The following is a 20,194-nucleotide window of genomic DNA, read 5'->3' on the forward strand; positions in this document are numbered from 1 at the left end:
AGTCTGTAACATACAATGGTAAAAATATTAGATAGGCAGCAGACTTATCCACAGAGACCTGGCAGGGCAGAAAGAGCTGGCATGATATATTCAGAGTACTAAATGAGAAAAACATGCAGCCAAGAATACTATATCCAGCTAGGCTATCATTGAAAATAGGAGAGAGAAAAAGCTTCCAGGACAAACAAAAACTGAAAGAATTTGCAAACACCAAACCAGCTCTACAGGAAATATTGAAAGGGGTCCTCTAAGCAAAGAGAGACCCTAAAAGTAGTAGATCAGAAAGAAACAGAGACAATATACAATAACAGTCACCTTACAGGCAATACAATGGCACTAAATTCATATCTCTCAACACTTACCCTGAATGTTAATGGGCTAAATGCCCCAATCAAAAGACACAGGGTATCAGAATGGATAAAAAACCAAAACCCATCTATATGTTGCCTACAAGAAACTCATCTTAAACCCGAAGACACCTCCAGGTTTAAAGTGAGGGGGTGGAAAAGAATTTACCATGCTAATGGACATCAGAAGAAAGCAGGAGTGGCAATCCTTATATCAGATCAATTAGATTTCAAGCCAAAGACTATAATAAGAGATGAGGAAGGACACTATATCATACTCAAAGGAACTGTCCAACAAGAAGATCTAACAATTTTAAATATCTATGCCCCTAACGTGGGAGCAGCCAACTATATAAACCAATTAATAACAAAATCAAAGAAACACATCAACAGTAATACAATAATAGTAGGGGACTTTAACACTCCCCTCACGGAAATGGACAGATCATCCAAGCAAAAGATCAACAAGGAAATCAAGGCCTTAAATGACACACTGGACCAGATGGACATCACAGATATATTCAGAACATTTCATCCCAAAGCAACAGAATACACATTCTCTCTAGTGCACATGGAACATTCTCCAGAATAGATCACATTCTTGGTCCTAAATCAGGTGTCAACCGTTACCAAAATATTGGAATCATTCCCTGCATATTTTCAGACCACAATGCTCTGAAGCTAGAACTCAATTACAAGAGGAAATTTGGAAAGAACCCAAATACATGGAGACTAAACAGCATCCTTCTAAAGAATGAATGGGTCAACCAGGAAATTAAAGAAGAATTGAAAAAATTCATGGAAACAAATGATAATGAAAACACAACGGTTCAGAATCTGTGGGACACAACAAAGGCAGTCCTGAGAGGAAAATATATAGCGGTACAAGCCTTTCTCAAGAAACAAGAAAGGTCTCAGGTACACAACCTAACACTACACCTAAAGGAGCTAGAGAAAGAACAAGAAAGAAACCCCAAAACCAGCAGGAGAAGAGAAATCATTAAGATCAGAGCAGAAAACAATGAAATAGAAACCAAAAAAAAAAAAAAAAAAACAATAGAACAAATCAACGAAACTAGGAGCTGGTTCTTTGAAAGAATTAATAAGATTGATAAACCCCTGGCCAGACTTATCAAAAAGAAAAGAGAAAGGACCCAAATAAATAAAATCATGAATGAAAGAGGAGAGATCACAACTAACACCAAAGAAATACAGACAATTATAAGAACATACTATGAGCAACTCTACGCCAACAAATTTGACAATCTGGAAGAAATGGATGCATTCCTAGAGACATATAAACTACCACAACTGAACCAGGAAGAAATAGAAAGCCTGAACAGACCCATAACCAGTAAGGAGATTGAAAGAGTCATCAAAAATCTCCAAACAGGGACGCCTGGGTGGCTCAGTTGGTTAAGCAGCTGCCTTCGGCTCAGGTCATGATCCCAGAGTCCTGGGATCGAGTCCCACATCGGGTTCCTTGCTCATTGGGGCGCCTGCTTCTCCCTCTACCTCTGCCTGCCATTCTGTCTGCCTGTGCTTGCTCTCTCTCCCTCTCTCTCTCTGACAAATAAATAAATAAAATCTTTTAAAAAAAAAAAAATCTCCAAACAAACAAAAGCCCAGGGCCAGATGGCTTCCCGGGGGAAGTCTACCAAACATTTAAAGAAGAACTAATTCCTATTCTCCTGAAACTGTTCCAAAAAACAGAAACGGAAGGAAAACTTCCAAACTCATTTTATGAGGCCAGCATCACCTTGATCCCAAAACCAGACAAGGATCCCATCAAAAAGAACTACAGACCAATGTCCTTGATGAATACAGATGCAAAAATTCTCACCAAAATACTAGCCAATAGGATTCAACAGTACATTAAAAGGATTATTCACCACGACCAAGTGGGATTTATTCCAGGGCTGCAAGGTTGGTTCAACATCCGCAAATCAATCAATGTGATACAACACATTAATAAAAGAAAGAACAAGAACCATATGATACTCTCCATAGATGCTGAAAAAGCATTTGACAAAGTACAGCATCCCTTCCTGATCAAAACTCTTCAAAGTGTAGGGATAGACGGCACATACCTCAATATTATCAAAGCCATCTATGAAAAACCCACCGCAAATATCATTCTCAATGGAGAAAAACTGAAAGCTTTTCCGCTAAGGTCAGGAACACGGCAGGGATGTCCATTATCACCACTGCTATTCAACATAGTATTAGAAGTCCTAGCCTCAGCAATCAGACAACAAAAGGAAATTAAAGGCATCCATATCGGCAAAGAAGAAGTCAAACTATCACTCTTCGCAGATGATATGATACTATATGTGGAAAACCCAAAAGACTCCACTCCAAAACTGCTAGAACTTGTACAGGAATTCAGTAAAGTGTCAGGATATAAAATCAATGCACAGAAATCAGTTGCATTTCTCTACACCAACAACAAGACAGAAGAAAGAGAAATTAAGGAGTCAATCCCATTTACAATTGCACCCAAAACCATAAGATACCTAGGAATAAACCTAACCAAAGAGACTAAGAATCTATACTCAGAAAACTATAAAGTACTCATGAAAGAAATTGAGGAAGACACAAAGAAATGGAAAAATGTTCCATGCTCCTGGATTGGAAGAATAAATATTGTGAAAATGTCTATGCTACCTAAAGCAATCTACACATTTAATGCAATTCCTATCAAAGTACCATCCATTTTTTTCAAAGAAATGGAACAAAAAATCCTAAAATCTATATGGAACCAAAAAAGACCTCAAATAGCCAAAGCAATATTGAAAAAGAAAGCCAAAGTTGGTGGCATCACAATTCCGGACTTCAAGGTCTTATTACAAAGCTGTCATCATCAAGACAGCATGGTACTGGCACAAAAACAGACACATAGATCAATGGAACAGAATAGAGAGCCCAGAAATAGACCCTCAACTATATGGTCAACTAATCTTCGACAAAGCAGGAAAAAATGTCCAATGGAAAAAAGACAGCCTCTTCAATAAATGGTGTTGGGAAAATTGGACAGCCACATGCAGAAAAATGAAATTGGATCATTTCCTTACACCACACACGAAAATAGACTCAAAATGGATGAAGGACCTCAATGTGAGAAAGGAATCCATCAAAATCCTTGAGGAGAACACAGGCAGCAACCTCTTCGACCTCAGCTGCAGCAACATCTTCCTAGGAACATCGCCAAAGGCAACAGAAGCAAGGGCAAAAATGAACTATTGGGATTTTATCAAGATCAAAAGCCTTTGCACAGCAAAGGAAACAGTTAACAAAACCAAAAGACAACTGACAGAATGGGAGAAGATATTTGCAAATGACATATCAGATAAAGGGCTAGTGTCCAAAATCTATAAAGAACTTAGCAAACTCAACACCCAAAGAACAAATAATCCAATCAAGAAATGGGCAGAGGACATGAACAGACATTTCTGCAAAGAAGACATCCAGATGGCCAACAGACACACGAAAAAGTGCTCCACATCACTCGGCATCAGGGAAATACAAATCAAAACCACCATGAGATATCACCTCACACCAGTCAGAATGGCTAAAATTAACAAGTCAGGAAATGACAGATGCTGGCGAGGATGCGGAGAAAGGGGAACCCTCCTATACTGTTGGTGGGAATGCAAGCTGGTGCAACCACTCTGGAAAACAGCATGGAGGTTCCTCAAAATGTTGAAAATAGAACTACCCTATGACCCAGCAATCGCACTACTGGGTATTTACCCTAAAGATACAAACGTAGTGATCCGAAGGGGCACGTGCACCCGAATGTTTATAGCAGCAATGTCTACAATAGCCAAACTATGGAAAGAACCTAGATGTCCATCAACACACGAATGGATAAAGAAGATGTGGTATATATACACAATGGAATACTATGCAGCCATCAAAAGAAATGAAATCTTGCCATTTGTGACGACGTGGATGGAACTAGAGGGTATCATGCTTCACGAAATAAGTCAATCGGAGAAAGACAACTATCATATGATCTCCCTGATATGAGGGAGAGGAGATGCAACATGGAGGGTTAAGGGGATAGGAGAAGAGTAAATGAAACAAGATGGGATTGGGAGACAAACCATAAGTGACTCTTAATCTCACAAAACAAACTGAGGGTTGATTGGGGGAGGGGGGTTGGGAGAGGGGGGTGGGGTTATGGACATTGGGGAGGGTATGTGCTATGGTGAGTGCTGTGAAGTGTGTAAACCTGGCGATTCACAGACCTGTATCCCTGGGGATAAAAATATATGTTTATAAAAAATAAAATTAAAAAAAAAAAGAACAGAGGCTTGGATTATAACAGATGAGGCTAGCGAGATGGGCAGAGTCCAGCAAGGCCTCTTTTCATCAGAGAGAGCCTGAATAGGTTTTTATGTGGCAAGAAGCCATGGAAGGTTCTGGAGCGGGAGAGTCCATCTGAGAAGAGATTAGAGGATAATAAGACACAGGTGAGAACAGACAGGACAATGTCTGTCATTCAGAGGAGGTGAACATCTGGAGAGGAGTTCAGGATAGTGTTGTACTAGTCAGAATCAATGGAGGGGAAGAAATCCAGGAATATGGAGTCTGTGCCATCTGTAGGAACTGGTAATGGGCAGGAAGTAGGAGGTGGCGTGAGAGATGGGGAGGAGCCCAAATGATACACCCCAGGTTCTGGTGTGAGGCAGAGAGGTGGTGAACTGAATCAGATCAGGAAACCTCTACCTCAGGGAATACAGTGACAGTTGCAAAGGCATCTAGTATTGTCCTTCTGCCACTGTCTTAAAAGGGATTCTAAAGGGATTTTCTTTCCCTTGTTCCTCCAGCACTACACTTGCATTACTGGCCTAAGTGGATACTCACCAGCTGGCCGTGTCCATCACTACAGCCAAGTCTGAGAATTCCTGATTATACTTAGAGCCTGTGGAGCTGCTGACACAAACAGTCATTAGCAGACGACCCTTTTGTAACCAACTATGCTTTAAAATGTAAACTGTGGGGGCATTTTCCTTGCATTGTCCAGAAGGAACTTTCTCCTGCGTGAGCCTGGATTAATCATGAGAGAGCTCGTCAACATTCCACTCGTACATATTCTTACTTTGGTTGCCTTCAGCGGGACTGAGAAACTTCCAAAAGGTTTGTTTCAGGAATCTTGTCTTCGTGTTGCCTTGTCACAGGTCTAGAGTGTATGTGTGTATATGTGTGCGTGCTCCGATCATGACTAATTACTGTGATGGTGGGCTTGGGTGTTGCTTGGTGAAGTAGGGGTGCGATGGATGGAGAGGGAGAAAACTGTATAAATAAGTGGTTGATTGATGGTCACATTTCTACAGGCATCCCTCCCCCACTTAAGTTCGGCAATAAAAGCTTAGCCACATAGTGCATGCAGAGCGCTCACTTGTAGGGAAACATCAGCAGGTAGACTGCAAGTTATCAAGGTCCGTTTTGTTTACGCGTGTGTCAAACTTCAGGGTGGTCTAAATGGAGGATGAAAACATTTTCCCATTAGGTTTGCCGGGAATATAATCAACCCTACTCCCAGATGTCCAGAGTGTTTGCTTCTGAACAAAAATCCTTTCCATTTTCAGTTTTGGTTTTACAAAATTCTTAGTAAATATTTTAGTTCCTTAAAAATTGGAATTAGAGAAAGACCCACACCATTTGCCTATATAATAAAGGCCTGAAGACAATGAGTTCTCAATAACTTTGAGGTTGGAGGCATGGTTTGGCTTGGCTAGAACTGTGAAAGTTTTTTTTCAGAGCCTTTGGAATGTACCGGAAATAACACCACCTCAGGGAAAGGAAAGCAACTTAAGAAACTGACAGACACCTGTTGCAGTAGCAAGAATGTCCACAGTGATATGGTTTCTGGCCAGTGTATTATGAAACTGAGACTAGTGTATTTCAAATCAGGAAGAAAGACAGGAAAATACGTGATTTGCAAAGTGACTGGGGGCTTCTTTGAAATTTTTCTTTAAAGACAATTAAGATTGAATGATATCAGGTAAAGAGTTTTCAGATTAAATGTATTCGAGTAAAAAGAGTTTTGTGTTTTCTGATACTCTTGAATTAATTATTTTCCCTCGATGTTACTTTCCCAAAGAATTGAAGACGTTTGTATTGTATAGATAAGTGAAGGTATAGTATCTGTGTGTAGATGGGAAACGTAGCTTTACATTTTTCAGTTCACTAGAATTTCAGGAGCCACAAGGACAAGATTGCTAATGAGATACAACTTTCCTCACAAACAATCTGATTTCATAGATTTATGTTATTTTGTTTTCCTTTTCTAACTTACATGAGCATAAGGGTATCTTTAGATGTATTTAAACATTGAATCGCCAACTAATGCTTCAGGGTATCTCTAGATAAGGAAGAATCTGGATCTTTTCAAACAGCTAATAATAGACAGAAAGACTTAACATTGGCTTCAGATTATTTCAATACTTCCTGATCATACAACGGATGTCCGGTAAGGTAGCACCTGAATGTTCACACTTACAGACTGTGCTAAGTCTTATTTGCGCTATTATAAACCACAAAGTTACATAAAAATGACATGGTTAAATGCTAAAATTTACTAAAATTCAGTATCATAAGGAGCAAAATAATTGATTTTGATGGTTTATGTAAGGATTGGGTACATTTAAAAAAAGCCTACCTCTCTATATAAACAACCCCTAATCTAGATTCCAGAAAGAAATGATTTATAGTTTCCAGACTTTATAGGTAAAGCCCTTAATTCAAATGCACACTATCTCTATTTTGAAAAATTCAAAATATGGTGACATAAAGATAACAAAGCCAAACATCCTGGCTTTTAAATAAAGTGGTCAGATTGTTAATTCAACTTTGTTTATAATTTACTTGTTTATAAATTATTTACTTATTTATGGTAAAATTTAAACTAGGATGAACTTAACACCAACCCTAGCCAAAAATACCGGGCCTAGTAGAACAAATATCCATTAACTACACACACGTGCTCTGAGAATAAACTATCATAAAAACACAGTCCTTAAAATTTTAAATGTCAGCGTTCATGAAATATACTGGCACAAAACCCACAAAAATATGCTATTATTTTAATACTACAAAGAGTAATAAGGATGTTCTACACAAACTATCTCAGTTACTTTTCCATTCTTGACAGAGAATAAAGAGGTTTTTTTTTAGATGAATACCTTTGTCCTAAGTCCTTTATCATGAATGAATCACAATAACGTGTTAAAAAATAGACTGACAGATTTTTAAATAGTGCGAGAGTATTTAGTGGATTTTTTCAAACTGTCCATGTACCATTTCCTCAATAAAATTAATAACAGACTTTGTAGAATTAATAGTTTATTGTTTTAACTTTAGTTGAGATTCCCAATGTTCAAAGACAAGGGGGAAAATTCACTTGCTCTGAATCATTCCGACTAGTGATACTTTCAATGATGAGCTCAATATGGTAACCCACAAGAGAAATATACAAACCTCTGTGTATGAAAGTAACCTGTGTTTTATTGCATACTCGCCTTAACCACATACTTCAATAATATTTAGTGCTTTATTTGGGAATATTAAGTATATGGGGGGATTTAAAGTCTGTAGGAGTATAGGAGTTCATGTAAGCAGCACTAAGTTTGTTTAATATGCACAAAGAACTCCTGACCAAACTCCACTTTTTAAATTACCCCATTTACTCCAATACCTAGAAGTTTCTGAGTCTAAGTGGTTTATCTTCAGATATATTTGAGTAACCTCCTCTCTTAAATCATATGTATACAAAGATAGGATTCACAGATTCAACATATGACTAAGTCAGAGCAGGCACAGCTGTCACTGAAATCCAGGACACCAAGTCCTGCATGAATATTGACGTGCATTGAAAGAGCAACTCATTACGTGTCTGGGGAAACACAGTTGCTTTAAATATTATTGGCCTTAACAGAAAGAAGGAGCAGAAATATCAAGATTTCTGCCCCATTTCCAGAAAATAGGAAACATCTCAATAAAATAGGACTTAAGGTCATGGGAGAAAGGGATAAGTAAGGGGAGACAATGGGGCCTGAAGAATGTGGCCCCATTCAGGAAAGTGAGTGAAGGAGCAGACCAGAGAATGCAGAAGAACTCCATGGGGCATGCTGAGGACCCAACTGGGCTTGGGGACTAAGCCTTTGTCGTGGCCTTGACCTACACCACTGTCTCCCTTCATCTAACTATACTATATGTACATAGGAGCCCCAAGGACAGCTGGTTGGATTAGTTCAAGGTTGGTGCTCCCCAGGGTCAGTGCAGCTAAAGGACTAGAGAGTAAGGGAGCTGAGATTATATGGCAACATACCGTGCAGTCTAGGCTGAATAACAAAGGCAGTGAAGTGAGGACATTTAAGGCTTGGAAGAGAACATTAAGATCAAGTTCCTTTTCCTCCCATCCAAGTACTAACCAGGCCTGACCCTGCTTAGCTTCCGAGATCAGACGAGATCGGGCGCTTTCAGGGTGCTATGGCCTTTTCCTAGTCTCCAATGTCTTTCCATGTGTCTTTAGGGAGAGCACATAGTCTCTGTGAGCCTCTGTTCTCTCGTAAAAAGAAGATGTGCATAGTAGTGTTCAACCTATAGTGTCATATACTATGCTAAGGATTGTCAACAATTGGCAACATGTTCATTCTTGGGTAACATGCACATTTTAGATGGATCTCTATGAGACCACATCTTAACCCAAATGAATTCCCCCAGGACAGGCAATTTCAGACATTCTAACAAGCTGGGCCAGAACTCCTACCAGTCTGTGCCCAATACCATTCCTGAAGGCAAGCACCAAAAGTGTGTTCCGTGACAAAGAATGAATGATACCACATTAGTAAGTGACTGAGATTATCGATGAAGTTTATAAACTCCAAAGGCACATCATAAAAAATAACTTCCATTTTATTATAACACCAGTAGAATAAATGTGTCAGTTTCTAAGATAAGCCAAATGATGAGCAATACTGAATATCCTCTTTCTTTGGGGATTCTGAAAATTTTCCAGCTCAAAGTGTTTTCTCATACTGAAAAAACAATACTGTATTCATGATGTCAGGAAAAAACAAACATGAGTATATCCCAAATGTGAGCTCTAATTTTACTAAAAACAGAAAGGAGCAAGCACACCTGGCTTCTTGGTTTACTCGGTCATTTAGTCGTGTTAATCAGCAACTATTCAATCAGGAGCTGGTATGTCAATGGTCATGTGATGGAGCCCATAAAAGGGTAATGTCATGCCCTTCTCATCAAGCAGCAAGGATTCAAGTTAAGCTACTCTTTGGGTACAGGAAAGTGTTGTGCTCATTTTCATGTATTTGTTATTCATGTGGTCCTTGGATTGAGCGAGGAAATAGTGCTCTAGTTTCAACAGACTCCTGCTGAGATGAAAGTTGGATAAGAGAACGAAAGTAAACAGGAGACAGTCTGCTGAGTCAACAAATATCACTAAATACAATGATGTGATTTTGTCCGTAACGATTTGAAAGTGGATTTGTTTGGATAATTTTGAAAGATGGGCAAAGTGAATTTAACCAACTCTATCCTGCCTATGCAAGTTGATATTAATGTAAATCTTATTTTTCTCTCTGTGAGTGGGTAGTATTATGCTGATGACGTGAAATAGCTTAGAGTTAAAAGACAGGAACTTTAAACCAGGCTTCACCTTGAAGGTCAGCTCTATCACTTCCTACTTTCATCATGTTTAGACAAGTTACTTAGCCATCCTTAGCCTCCATTCCTCATCTGCAAATGAGAATAATAATAGTATCTGCCATTATGTTTGTTGTGACAAATGAGATAATGAATGAAAAGTCTAGTTCATAACCCATGGCAGGTTCTTAATTCTGGATGCTAAAATTATTAAAAAACAGAGTTAAACATGACCCAAGACTGCCAGGCCACTGTACACGATGGGAAGGTGTTACTCCAATAAAAGTTCTTCCTAACACCTCACGTATATCTCCATGAATGTCAAGACACTGTAACATTTACTCTCTTGATCTTAACTGATTGCCACAGTTTGTAAAAATATTAATAGTACGTCTATTACTTCTGTCACTTCGGAAGTAACAAGGGAGAAGAAACTAATGAATCAAGTTTATTTTCTTACAACACATGGCCATGAAGAATCATTTTGAAAATACAAAATATAGAAAATCTTGAAATAGAAAAAAAATCACCCCAACTTCCAAGACTGTTAATGCGATGGTATATTTTGTTCCATATTTTTGTATGTATCATAAAAAACTGTTTATACAATTCTGCTACCTGCCATTTCTACTTAACATAAAAGCATGAGCATATTCTATATCATCTATACTCTTGAAAATACCATTTGTAGTGACTGTAAATAATATCCTGTTTAGACAAGCGTCACTGATATATGTTTAATAGCAGTCTCTCTGAGACCAAAAAAAAAAAAGGCCCTCATTTGTTGCATTTGTTGATTTCTGTAGTGTAAATACTCTGACCACAGTCGATTTCAAGCAAACGACGAATACTGAATTGGGAAGAGATGTGCCGTAGCATACCTTTATGTACTATTTCAACTGTACAGATACATTGAATGTAAATTACTTCAAGAGCATAGATACTAGTACATTGTAGTAAAATAATTAGGAAGTGACCCATTTTGAGTATTATTACTTTGTTTTTGACATGATTTATTTATCATTTTTTTTGTTTTAATCTGTTAACCTGAGTTAACACACAATGTTAACATTAGTTTGAGGTGTACAACAGAGTGACCTCAACTCCTCTAAACGCTATGCTCTGCCCGCCACAAGTGTAGCAAGTGACCCTCTGTTACCTAAATTTATATAATTTGGTTTTTAACAATGGCTGTATTTAACAACTGTCTCACAAAATTCTGGAAAAATTATTGCTTGGCTCTGTCTAGCAAGCCAGTACCACAGCTAGAAGGCAGAACTGGGTGCCGAAATTTTCTTCAACTTCAACATGATTAGTACAATTTAGTACAATTAATCTGTTTTATACAGTGAAAGTGAAAGGCATCTATATGCCTTTCCATCTTGAGATTCCTTCCTTGGGATAGAGTCCCAGATGTAATTATTCATGGTAAATTTTCAAGTCATCCAGAGACCAGGAGAACCACTGCACTGTTCAGGTTTATGTTTCTAAATTACCAAATCAAATAACACAGTGTTCCCTACGTGCAAAGGACAATTTTAAATGCTTCTCGTATACTCATTTAATGACTCCTCCTGACAAGGCTTTGTGGTGGTTTCATTATGCTCTTCAGCTACAGCCGAAGATGCTGAGGCACTCGCTGACTGACGGGGTGGACAGGGAGTGATGGAGCAGGGATCTGAACTCGAGCCCTGGGCCATCCCCTCTCACTGTCTTGCTGCTCAATGGTCTTTCTTTTTATTTTTTTTTTAAGATTTTATTTATTTATTTGACAGAGAGAGATACAGCAAGAGAGTGAACACAAGCAGGGGGAGTGGGAGAGGGAAAAGCAGGCTTCCTGCTGAGCAGGGAGCCCGATGCAGTGCTCGATCCCAGGACCCTGAGCTGAAGGCAGATGCTTAACGACTGAGCCATCCAGGCGCCCCGTATAGTCTTTCCTTTTAGAGAATGAATTCAGTGGAGGGATGGGGCAACTGGGGGTGAGCATTAAGGAGGGCACGTGATCGGATGAGCACTGGGTGTTATACGCAACTGATGAATCATTGAACACCACATCAAAAGCTAATAATGTAAGTTGGCTAATTGAATTTAAATTTAAAAAATTTTAAAATAAACAATGAAAGCATTCATTATGATCGATTCACCTTGGGTGAATTCTTCATCATTTGCATCCCACAAACTTAATAATATTTACTGTTTTTATTTCTTAGTATCTGTATCTTAGTATCTATACAGTTGATAGCTTACTTCGTCCTGCCCCTGTATAAAAGATGCCATTTCACCTAAAAATTCTTCTTATTTCAGCTATTCTCTTTCCACCTTTTAAAAAAAAATACCTTTTATAATAAAGGTCTCAGAAATAGTTAATTTAAACATCACATCAGTCAATGTGCTAACCCTGGGGATAGGAAAAGGTCTAAGACAGGGTCCCTGGCCCCAAAGCTCAAGGTTTTGATAACTGAGTATGGGACAAAGACATAAACAGATCGTTTTAATCACATCTGTGTGACAAGTGCTATTAGAGTGACATTTGCAGGATGACCTAAGGTTAAGGGAAAGGGCATTTGGCTCTGTCTAGCAAGTCTGGGAAATTGGGAGAAGATGCTGCTTACACTGGATCTTTTTTTTTTTTTTTAAGATTTTATTTATTTGACAGAGAGATCACAAGTAGGTAGAGAGGTGGGGAGGGGGGAAGCAGGCTCCCTACTGAGCAGAGAGCCTCATGTGGGGCTTGATCCCAGAACCCTGGGATCATGACCTGAGCCCAGGGCAGAGGCTTAATCCACTGAGCGACCCAGGTGCCCCCTTACACTGGATCTTAAGAAAAGAACAACATTAAGGAGGATGATGGGAGCCTAGTGGGACACTCACAAGCATCGTGTTCCCTCATTCTCGGCCCATGAGTTTATCTCTGAATTTACTTTAAAAAGAAGGTTCATTGAGATAGTGTATGTACGTTTTACGGCCAATGTGCCAGTTTGTTTCATGAGGCTGTCACCCTCTACCCTGCAGCTAAAATATTGTTCACACCACTTATTTGGCTGTCGTGTGTATCTTGCATTTTAACTAAAATGACCATATAATTTACTGCCCAAAGTCGGGCACTTTGTGAGTGCAGGGGGTACTATTAATAATTGTGCCAGGAGAGCAGGCATAACTGACTATTATAACTATTTTATGGGTCTATCCATCCTCATTATCTAGATTGTGGCAAAGATAGGTTTTACACATCTTTTTGCTTCTAGTGAACCTGGTGTTTGCTACATGGAAAACAGTAAATAAATCTCTGATAAATAATAATAATGATATCAAAGTAATAATGATGATAATTATCTTAAACACGATTATGCAACGGGGTAGATTTCCAGACTCACCCAAATACAGGTGTGGGCACTTCGTCACACCATTTAGCCCTTGAGATGCCCAGGCCCCCACCCTATTTGCTTTGGCCGATCCACAGGTTTCCTTAAGCAGTAAAGAGGGGGTACATCTCACTCCCAACCTGCTCTCATCGTTTTTAATTTCTTCGTCTTCCTAACTCTTGTAATCCAGGTGACTCTCATTTCACAGGGGAATAGGAGGAGAGAAAGGACCATAGGACCATATCACAGCCTCTCCCCCTATTGTCCTTCTGTGGAACACACACATACACACACAAACACAGGCACACACAGAGGCACATACATACACAAACAAAACAACAACAAAACACAAAAACAAAAACATAAACAATAGCTTTGGGATCTAACTCACATACCACACGCCTTAGCCATTTAAAGTACACAATTCACAGAGTCGTGCATTTATCATCAAAATCAAGCTCAAAACATTTTCACACACTGTCCTTTAGCCACCGATCATCACCCCTTAATCCCTCCATCCTCTCCCCCGGTCCTAGGCAGTCACTAACGTATCTTCTGACTACAGAATGGCCCATCTGGACATTTCATGTAAACGGAATTATACAATATGTCTGGCTTCTTTCACTTAGCTTGTGGTTCCCAAGATTCACCCACGTTGTGGTGTTTATTAGTACTTCATTCCTTTTTATTGTCAAATAATCCATTGTATGGATATACCCATTTTGTTGACCCGTTAATCTGTGGGTAGACACTTGGTTTGCTGCCCCCTTTTGCTACTGTGAATAACACTGCTATGAACACAGTTGTCTAAATGTCGGAGTCCCTGCTTTCACTACTTCTGGGTATATACCCAGAAGGGGAACTGCTGGGTCATATGGTAATCCTAGGCTTAATTTTCTGAGGAGCCACCACACTGTTTTCCACAGCAGCTGCACCATTTTACACTCCCACTAGCAACGCACAAGGGTTCTAATTTTTCCTCCTCCTCGCCAAAATTTGTTGTGGATGTGAAGTGGTTTTGGTTTGCATTTCTTTAACAGCTAATGATATCAAACATCTTTCTTTACACGTGCTTGTGTCTCCAACACAAATGAAATTTATACAAGTTCTTTGAAAAAAATGTCTATTCGGATCTTTGCCCATTTTTTATTTGGGTTTTTTGTCTTTTTATATATTGAGTCTTTTTCTAATCTACTCACAAGCAGATCTGAATTCTTTGTAAATCTGGTGAAACTTGAGCTTCAAAGACTTTTGTTTGCGGGAGCCCCCTTCTAAAATCCTCAATGGGCTCTAGCAATGTGTTCATATGAACATATATTACTATGAAATTTGGGGAAAAAGTTGTTTTTAAATAACTGTTAAGACCTCTTTCCATTCTGATTCCCTTCAGCCACACTCCCCTTCAAGTTGACTTATGTTGGGTGGCCACAGATATTTTGAATGTATAGTTTTATATTATTTTCCTCAAGGTTGAATACCCAAATTACATAACTTTGGGATTCACAAAACCTGATCTGCCCCTACTTATATAAAATAAATTCTGTCCTACTCTCCTGAGAGCCTTCTCTTTTGATCCTCAAATGCCAGTATGAAATAGAAACAAAATTCTCTACATAAGATTTTCCTTTTGGCAACTTTCTGCTATGGGGAAATAGAATTCTCATTTAGGTATGTGGTTGCCTCTGACTGCTCACAGAGGATTAGTAAACAGCATTCTAGAATGTTCTCATCTGTTGTCTCCTCTCCTTGTAGCTCCTGTCATCACTACTCCTCTGGAAACAGTGGATGCCTTAGTTGAAGAAGTGGCTACTTTCATGTGTGCAGTGGAATCCTATCCTCAGCCTGAAATTTCCTGGACCAGAAATAAAATTCTCATTAAGTACGTATTCTGCCCTTTTTCTGATAAAAATGCCCACTGCTGCCTTTCCGTTTAAATGTCATAAATGGAATCAAAGCTCTCAGAAGTACAAAAACTCACATTCTAGAATTTGAAAAATACAAATGTCCTCATTATATAAATGTAAGATCTGAACATCAGTGAGGTTAAGAGACTTGCCCAAAGCAAAACAGAGATTTCACTGATATGGGGACATCTAGGCTATTTCCAGGACCCCATTAAGAAACACCATGACATCCTAGGTCTGGGGGCACAGAGCACATGTTGCAGGACATGCTAGGGAATTAATACGGACCAGACTTATCTCCTCTACTTCTACTAGCCCAATAAAATAAAGTATGCTGTCTAGGAACCTGACCTCTAGGTCACCGTAACTTTTTCTTTTGAAAGTCAGAATATATACATATATATAGATATAGATATAGATATAAAATGAGGCAGCCTCTCCAACAAATAAAATTCCCACTTGACATGAAAAGGTCATGCTATCTTTTCCTCATTTGCAATAGTTATCTGATCAGAAACACTTCCCAGGCTTCCCAGCAGGCAAAATAATTTTCCACTAGGGCCAGTGTGCTTACGCTGGTATCCATCGATGGAGGTCCATGAACCTGCATGAGGAAAAATTATGTTTTTACTTGCACTAAACCCTAATGAAAGTTAATGTTTCTTTCTGTGATGCATGTTGTAATGTGGGAAAGTACCTTGTGCCGTGGTCCCCTTCAGGTTGTCTCCCAGGCAAGCTATTCCCAAAGTACTGGAATAGGAAGGCTCAAAATAAGAGGCCTGAAATACAGTTGACCAAATCCATTTAAAAACATATAGATGGAGACAAGGGGAAAGAAATGGGATAAGTTAATGTACTTAGAAACCTTGGTTCACTCAGTGCTTCTGTGTCTAGTCTCTGCTATGCCTCAGACTTCCCCACTGCAGTGTTCTTACAAGGACCAACATGGAGGCTGAGCCCACAGATGGAAGGTGCCTGAAGCTACTAACATACCCCTGCTGTGTTGAAGAGACACTACCACACCTGGCCATGACTCTAGCTTGCCAATGAGCCTGCTGAACAGCAATGGATTTTAAGGGTGTTTCTTGGGTAGAGAGCATAGGACCATAAAAGGACCACATATTTATTTTTTGAGAGAGAGAGAGAGAGAGAGAAAGAGCGGGCAGGGAGGGGCAGAGGAAGAGAGAGAATCTAAAGCAGTCTCCATGCCCAGTGCTCGGAGCCTGATATGGCGGTCAATCCCACAACCCCAAGATCATGACCGGAGTTGAAATCAAGAATCCAGATGCCCAACTGACTGAGCCACCTGGGTGCCCCCAGGCACCACATTTTATGTCACCGATGGATGGGTGATTTAGGGGTGACAGAGCTGTCTGTCTAGAGGTGGCATGATTATAAACGTGTCTTTCCATCCCTTTCTACTTGAAGCCATACTCTTTGTTCCATCATATTTTCTATTTATTCTGTCAATCTTGGGGAGGTTGCTATTTTTTACTGCTTATACTCAACACATCTTATCTGTTCTCCCTGTGTTTCACAAGTCACTCTCCTGCCTCCCTCTCACATGAGTCATTGTGCCAATATCTCCTAAGCTATTAGTTTTACAATTTATATGCTCCATATTTTCATGAGTTTTTATCTGTTATTCATGAATGGCTTTGTCTTCTATAGTAAAATAAATAAAATAATGTCTTTAAATAATACAGAAAAACTTCATTGTAAATATGGATTGTGAATCACAGTGGTCATAAAAGAACCCGTGAAGTTATCATGGAAGTTAGAGAGCTCTGTATTCCATTACAGCTGCTGCATATATCTTGACATATTTATACCCTTCCCTACTTTGAAATTATAATAGCTGTTAGACAGTAAACATTCAGTATTCAAAGGTCGATCTTGAAAGACTACTCTCCCCACCACAGCCCTCCAACTTGTCTGGGAAGGAAGTTTGATACCTGCATCATTAAATAGCTTTGAAAAATATAGCCCTACGATCCTCTCATATGTTTATCTCTCAGCATTATACAGAGATGAAGAAATGGACAATGAAAGAGTTTTTGTAACTTACACAGAGAAAATAAGCATTACAATATTTATTACATATTTATTTCTATGTAAATAAATAAAAGCTCATGCTATCTTGGCTTGTAATAGCATCACTTAATACATTTGAATTTAATAAAATCTCAATACATTTGAATCTTCCCTTTATTATAAGGCAAAAATGTTACAAATAAAGAAGAAGTAAATGGAGCTATAGGTTTGAATAGTTAGCTGTTAATCAAAGGATCTGTGAAATAGGAAGAAACTACATTTTGAAAATCTATTTGCGTGTCCCTTGAGGAATAATGAATATCTGGACACAGAAGAAACCCGACAAGCACTACCTCAGCCAGGTGATCAAGTTTAATACCAACAGCGAGAAAGGACATTGACAGCATATCCTTGTTATGGTGGGATGGGGCACTCTGCTTTTGCAGTCTTCCTCCCAAAGTCACAAACCCAGTTTTATCATGATAAAAACACAAGGCAAAGTCCAGGAGAGGGGTACCCTACAAAATACTTGACAAGTACTCCGCAAAACAGTCAAGGTCATCAAAAACAAGGAAAGTCTTAGAAACTGTTGCAGTCAAAAAGAGCCTAAGGAGATGTGACAAATAAATGTAATATAGTGTCCTGGATGAGATCATGGAACAAACAAGACATTAGGTAAAAACTGAACAAACCTGAATAAACTAAGACTTATAGTATCTGGTTAATACTGTATCAATATTGGTCCATTAATTGTAACAAATATCCCACATTAATCGAAGATGTTTACAGCAGAAGAGACTCATGTGGGAGGTATACAGAAAGTACTATCTTTTTAATTTTTCCATAAATCTAAAACTGTTGTAAAAAAAAGTATTTTAGGGGCGCCTGGGTGGCTCAGTGGGTTAAAGCCTTTGCTTTCAGCTCAGGTCATGATCCCAGGGTCCTGGGATCGAGCCCCACATTGGGCTCTCTGCTCAGCGGGGAGCCTGCTTTCCTTCCTCTCTCTCTGCCTGCCTCTCTGCATACTTGTGATCTCTCTCTGTCAAATAAATAAATAAAATCTTTAAAAAAAAAAGTACTTTAAAAATTATAAACACTTGAGAGTTCCTCACAATCCACAAGCAATTTACTCTAATTAAACAATAATGATGCAACAGCTTATAAATCTTATACACTTTATATTTCATAGAGCGCCTAGGCTCTGGGTCCACCAGGTATATCTGTAAAATATTCCGATGTTCATATTTTTACATGAACATTTACAGATAACAAAACAAAACAAAAAAATCAACAAAATTACATGAGATGGAGTGTCACGGCCTGTCACAATTATTTATTGTGAGCTAGTGAACTACCCAGTGATTATATTATCCTTAGTCACATTAGACCAAAATCTACTGTCTTTTGGTTCCTCTTCAGGATCAGAATATGACCGTAGTCACCCACTGAGATTAGAACATCAAGAATCCACTTCCTTTCCCATTTTTTGTTTTCACATTAGTCCCCTATTTCTACTGTAACAAATGACCCAAAACTTAGTGGCCTAAAATAATATAGATTCATTATCTTACAGTTCTGGGAGTCAGAAGTCTGAGATTGGCCTCTCTGGGCTAAAATCCAGGTGCTGACAGAGCTGCATTCTTCCTGGTGGCCCCAGAGAAGAATCTGATTTCTTGCCTTTCGAAGCTCCCAGAGGGCTACCTGCCTTCCTTGGCCTCTCCCTTCACTTTGAAAGCCAACAATTCTATCCCTCAGCCCTCCACCACCACTGTCGCATTTCCTCTCAGTCTTTGGCTTCCCTCTACCACCTTTCAAGGACTATCATGATTACCAATCTATACAAGCCATGATACTCTATTTTAAGACCTTTGGTATCTGTAAAATCCCTTTTGCCATGTAAAGTAACATATTCACCAGTCCTGGGGATTAAGACGTGAATGGAGGGGGGAGGCATTTTTCCTGCCTAATGTATATATTTTGTATAGAGAATCTTTATTTGGTCATAAAACCCACTTTTATGTTGTTGCTTCCCCTCACACTTTTCTGTTTCCCTAATTCCCTTCTCAATAAACAGCATGTAATTTAATGAGATAATGTATGTAAAACATCGGTTTTTACAGTTTGAATCTGTTTTGCTTCCTTATATATTCCAAGGAACTAGAACTGTGCTTGGCACTGTCAGGCACTCAACAAATATTTGTTTAATAAATGAATGCCCAGTTAATTGTCAGTTACTTCTATAAATATTACATTCTTCCCACTGGTCACATTTACATGTGTGTGTTCATTCCCTGGCTGCTACCTTCCAGTCATTATGGAGAGAAAACTCATATATCTTGGTAGTATACTTTCCTGAGTAAAGTAAACTTTATGTTTGGTCTTATCAATAGGCGTCACCCTTTGAAATCGTGCTGGAGGGACTCCTGGGAGCTTTGATTATTGGAGCGTAGGGAACATTAGAATGCATTGCTAGCTTTATATTAGGAACTAAGGTTATCCTATTATTCAGAACTCATTCAACTTTCCTTTTGCTATTCTTCTGCTTCCTCCACTGACAAGTCATCTGTTTTGATCAGTGAATCACAGCTGAAAACCATCACACAGGAGGTTGTAACCCGCCATTGCTGTCTCTGACCCCCAGGCTCTTTGACACCCGGTACAGCATTCGAGAGAACGGGCAGCTCCTCACCATCCTGAGCGTGGAAGACAGCGATGATGGCATCTACTGCTGCACAGCCAACAACGGCGTGGGGGGCGCCGCGGAGAGCTGCGGGGCTCTGCAAGTGAAGATGAGTGAGTGGGAGCCTCTGCTCGTGAGGTTAAAGCTGATGTGGTACACCCCAGAGCAGGCAGTAAACCGCCCCCACCCCCGTCA

At 39.3% G+C, this 20,194-nt stretch overlaps 1 protein-coding gene across 5 annotated transcripts in view; it reads left to right on the top strand.

Moving 5' to 3' along the window:
* Positions 1–5,094: 5,094 nt before the first annotated feature.
* The window catches only part of MUSK (muscle associated receptor tyrosine kinase), a 92,128-nt gene continuing 77,028 nt past the window's right edge, over positions 5,095–20,194 (top strand). For all 5 annotated transcript variants that reach the window (XM_047701157.1, XM_047701159.1, XM_047701160.1 and 2 more), the window contains exons 1-3: positions 5,095–5,492; positions 15,134–15,260; positions 19,961–20,112. In XM_047701157.1, coding sequence (XP_047557113.1) covers positions 5,414–5,492; positions 15,134–15,260; positions 19,961–20,112 — 358 coding nt within the window. In that variant the 5' untranslated portion in view covers positions 5,095–5,413. The remainder of the gene's footprint in view (positions 5,493–15,133; positions 15,261–19,960; positions 20,113–20,194) is intronic.

Source organism: Lutra lutra, chromosome 13, assembly GCF_902655055.1.
Source record: "Lutra lutra chromosome 13, mLutLut1.2, whole genome shotgun sequence".
NCBI classification, from domain to species: domain Eukaryota; kingdom Metazoa; phylum Chordata; class Mammalia; order Carnivora; family Mustelidae; genus Lutra; species Lutra lutra.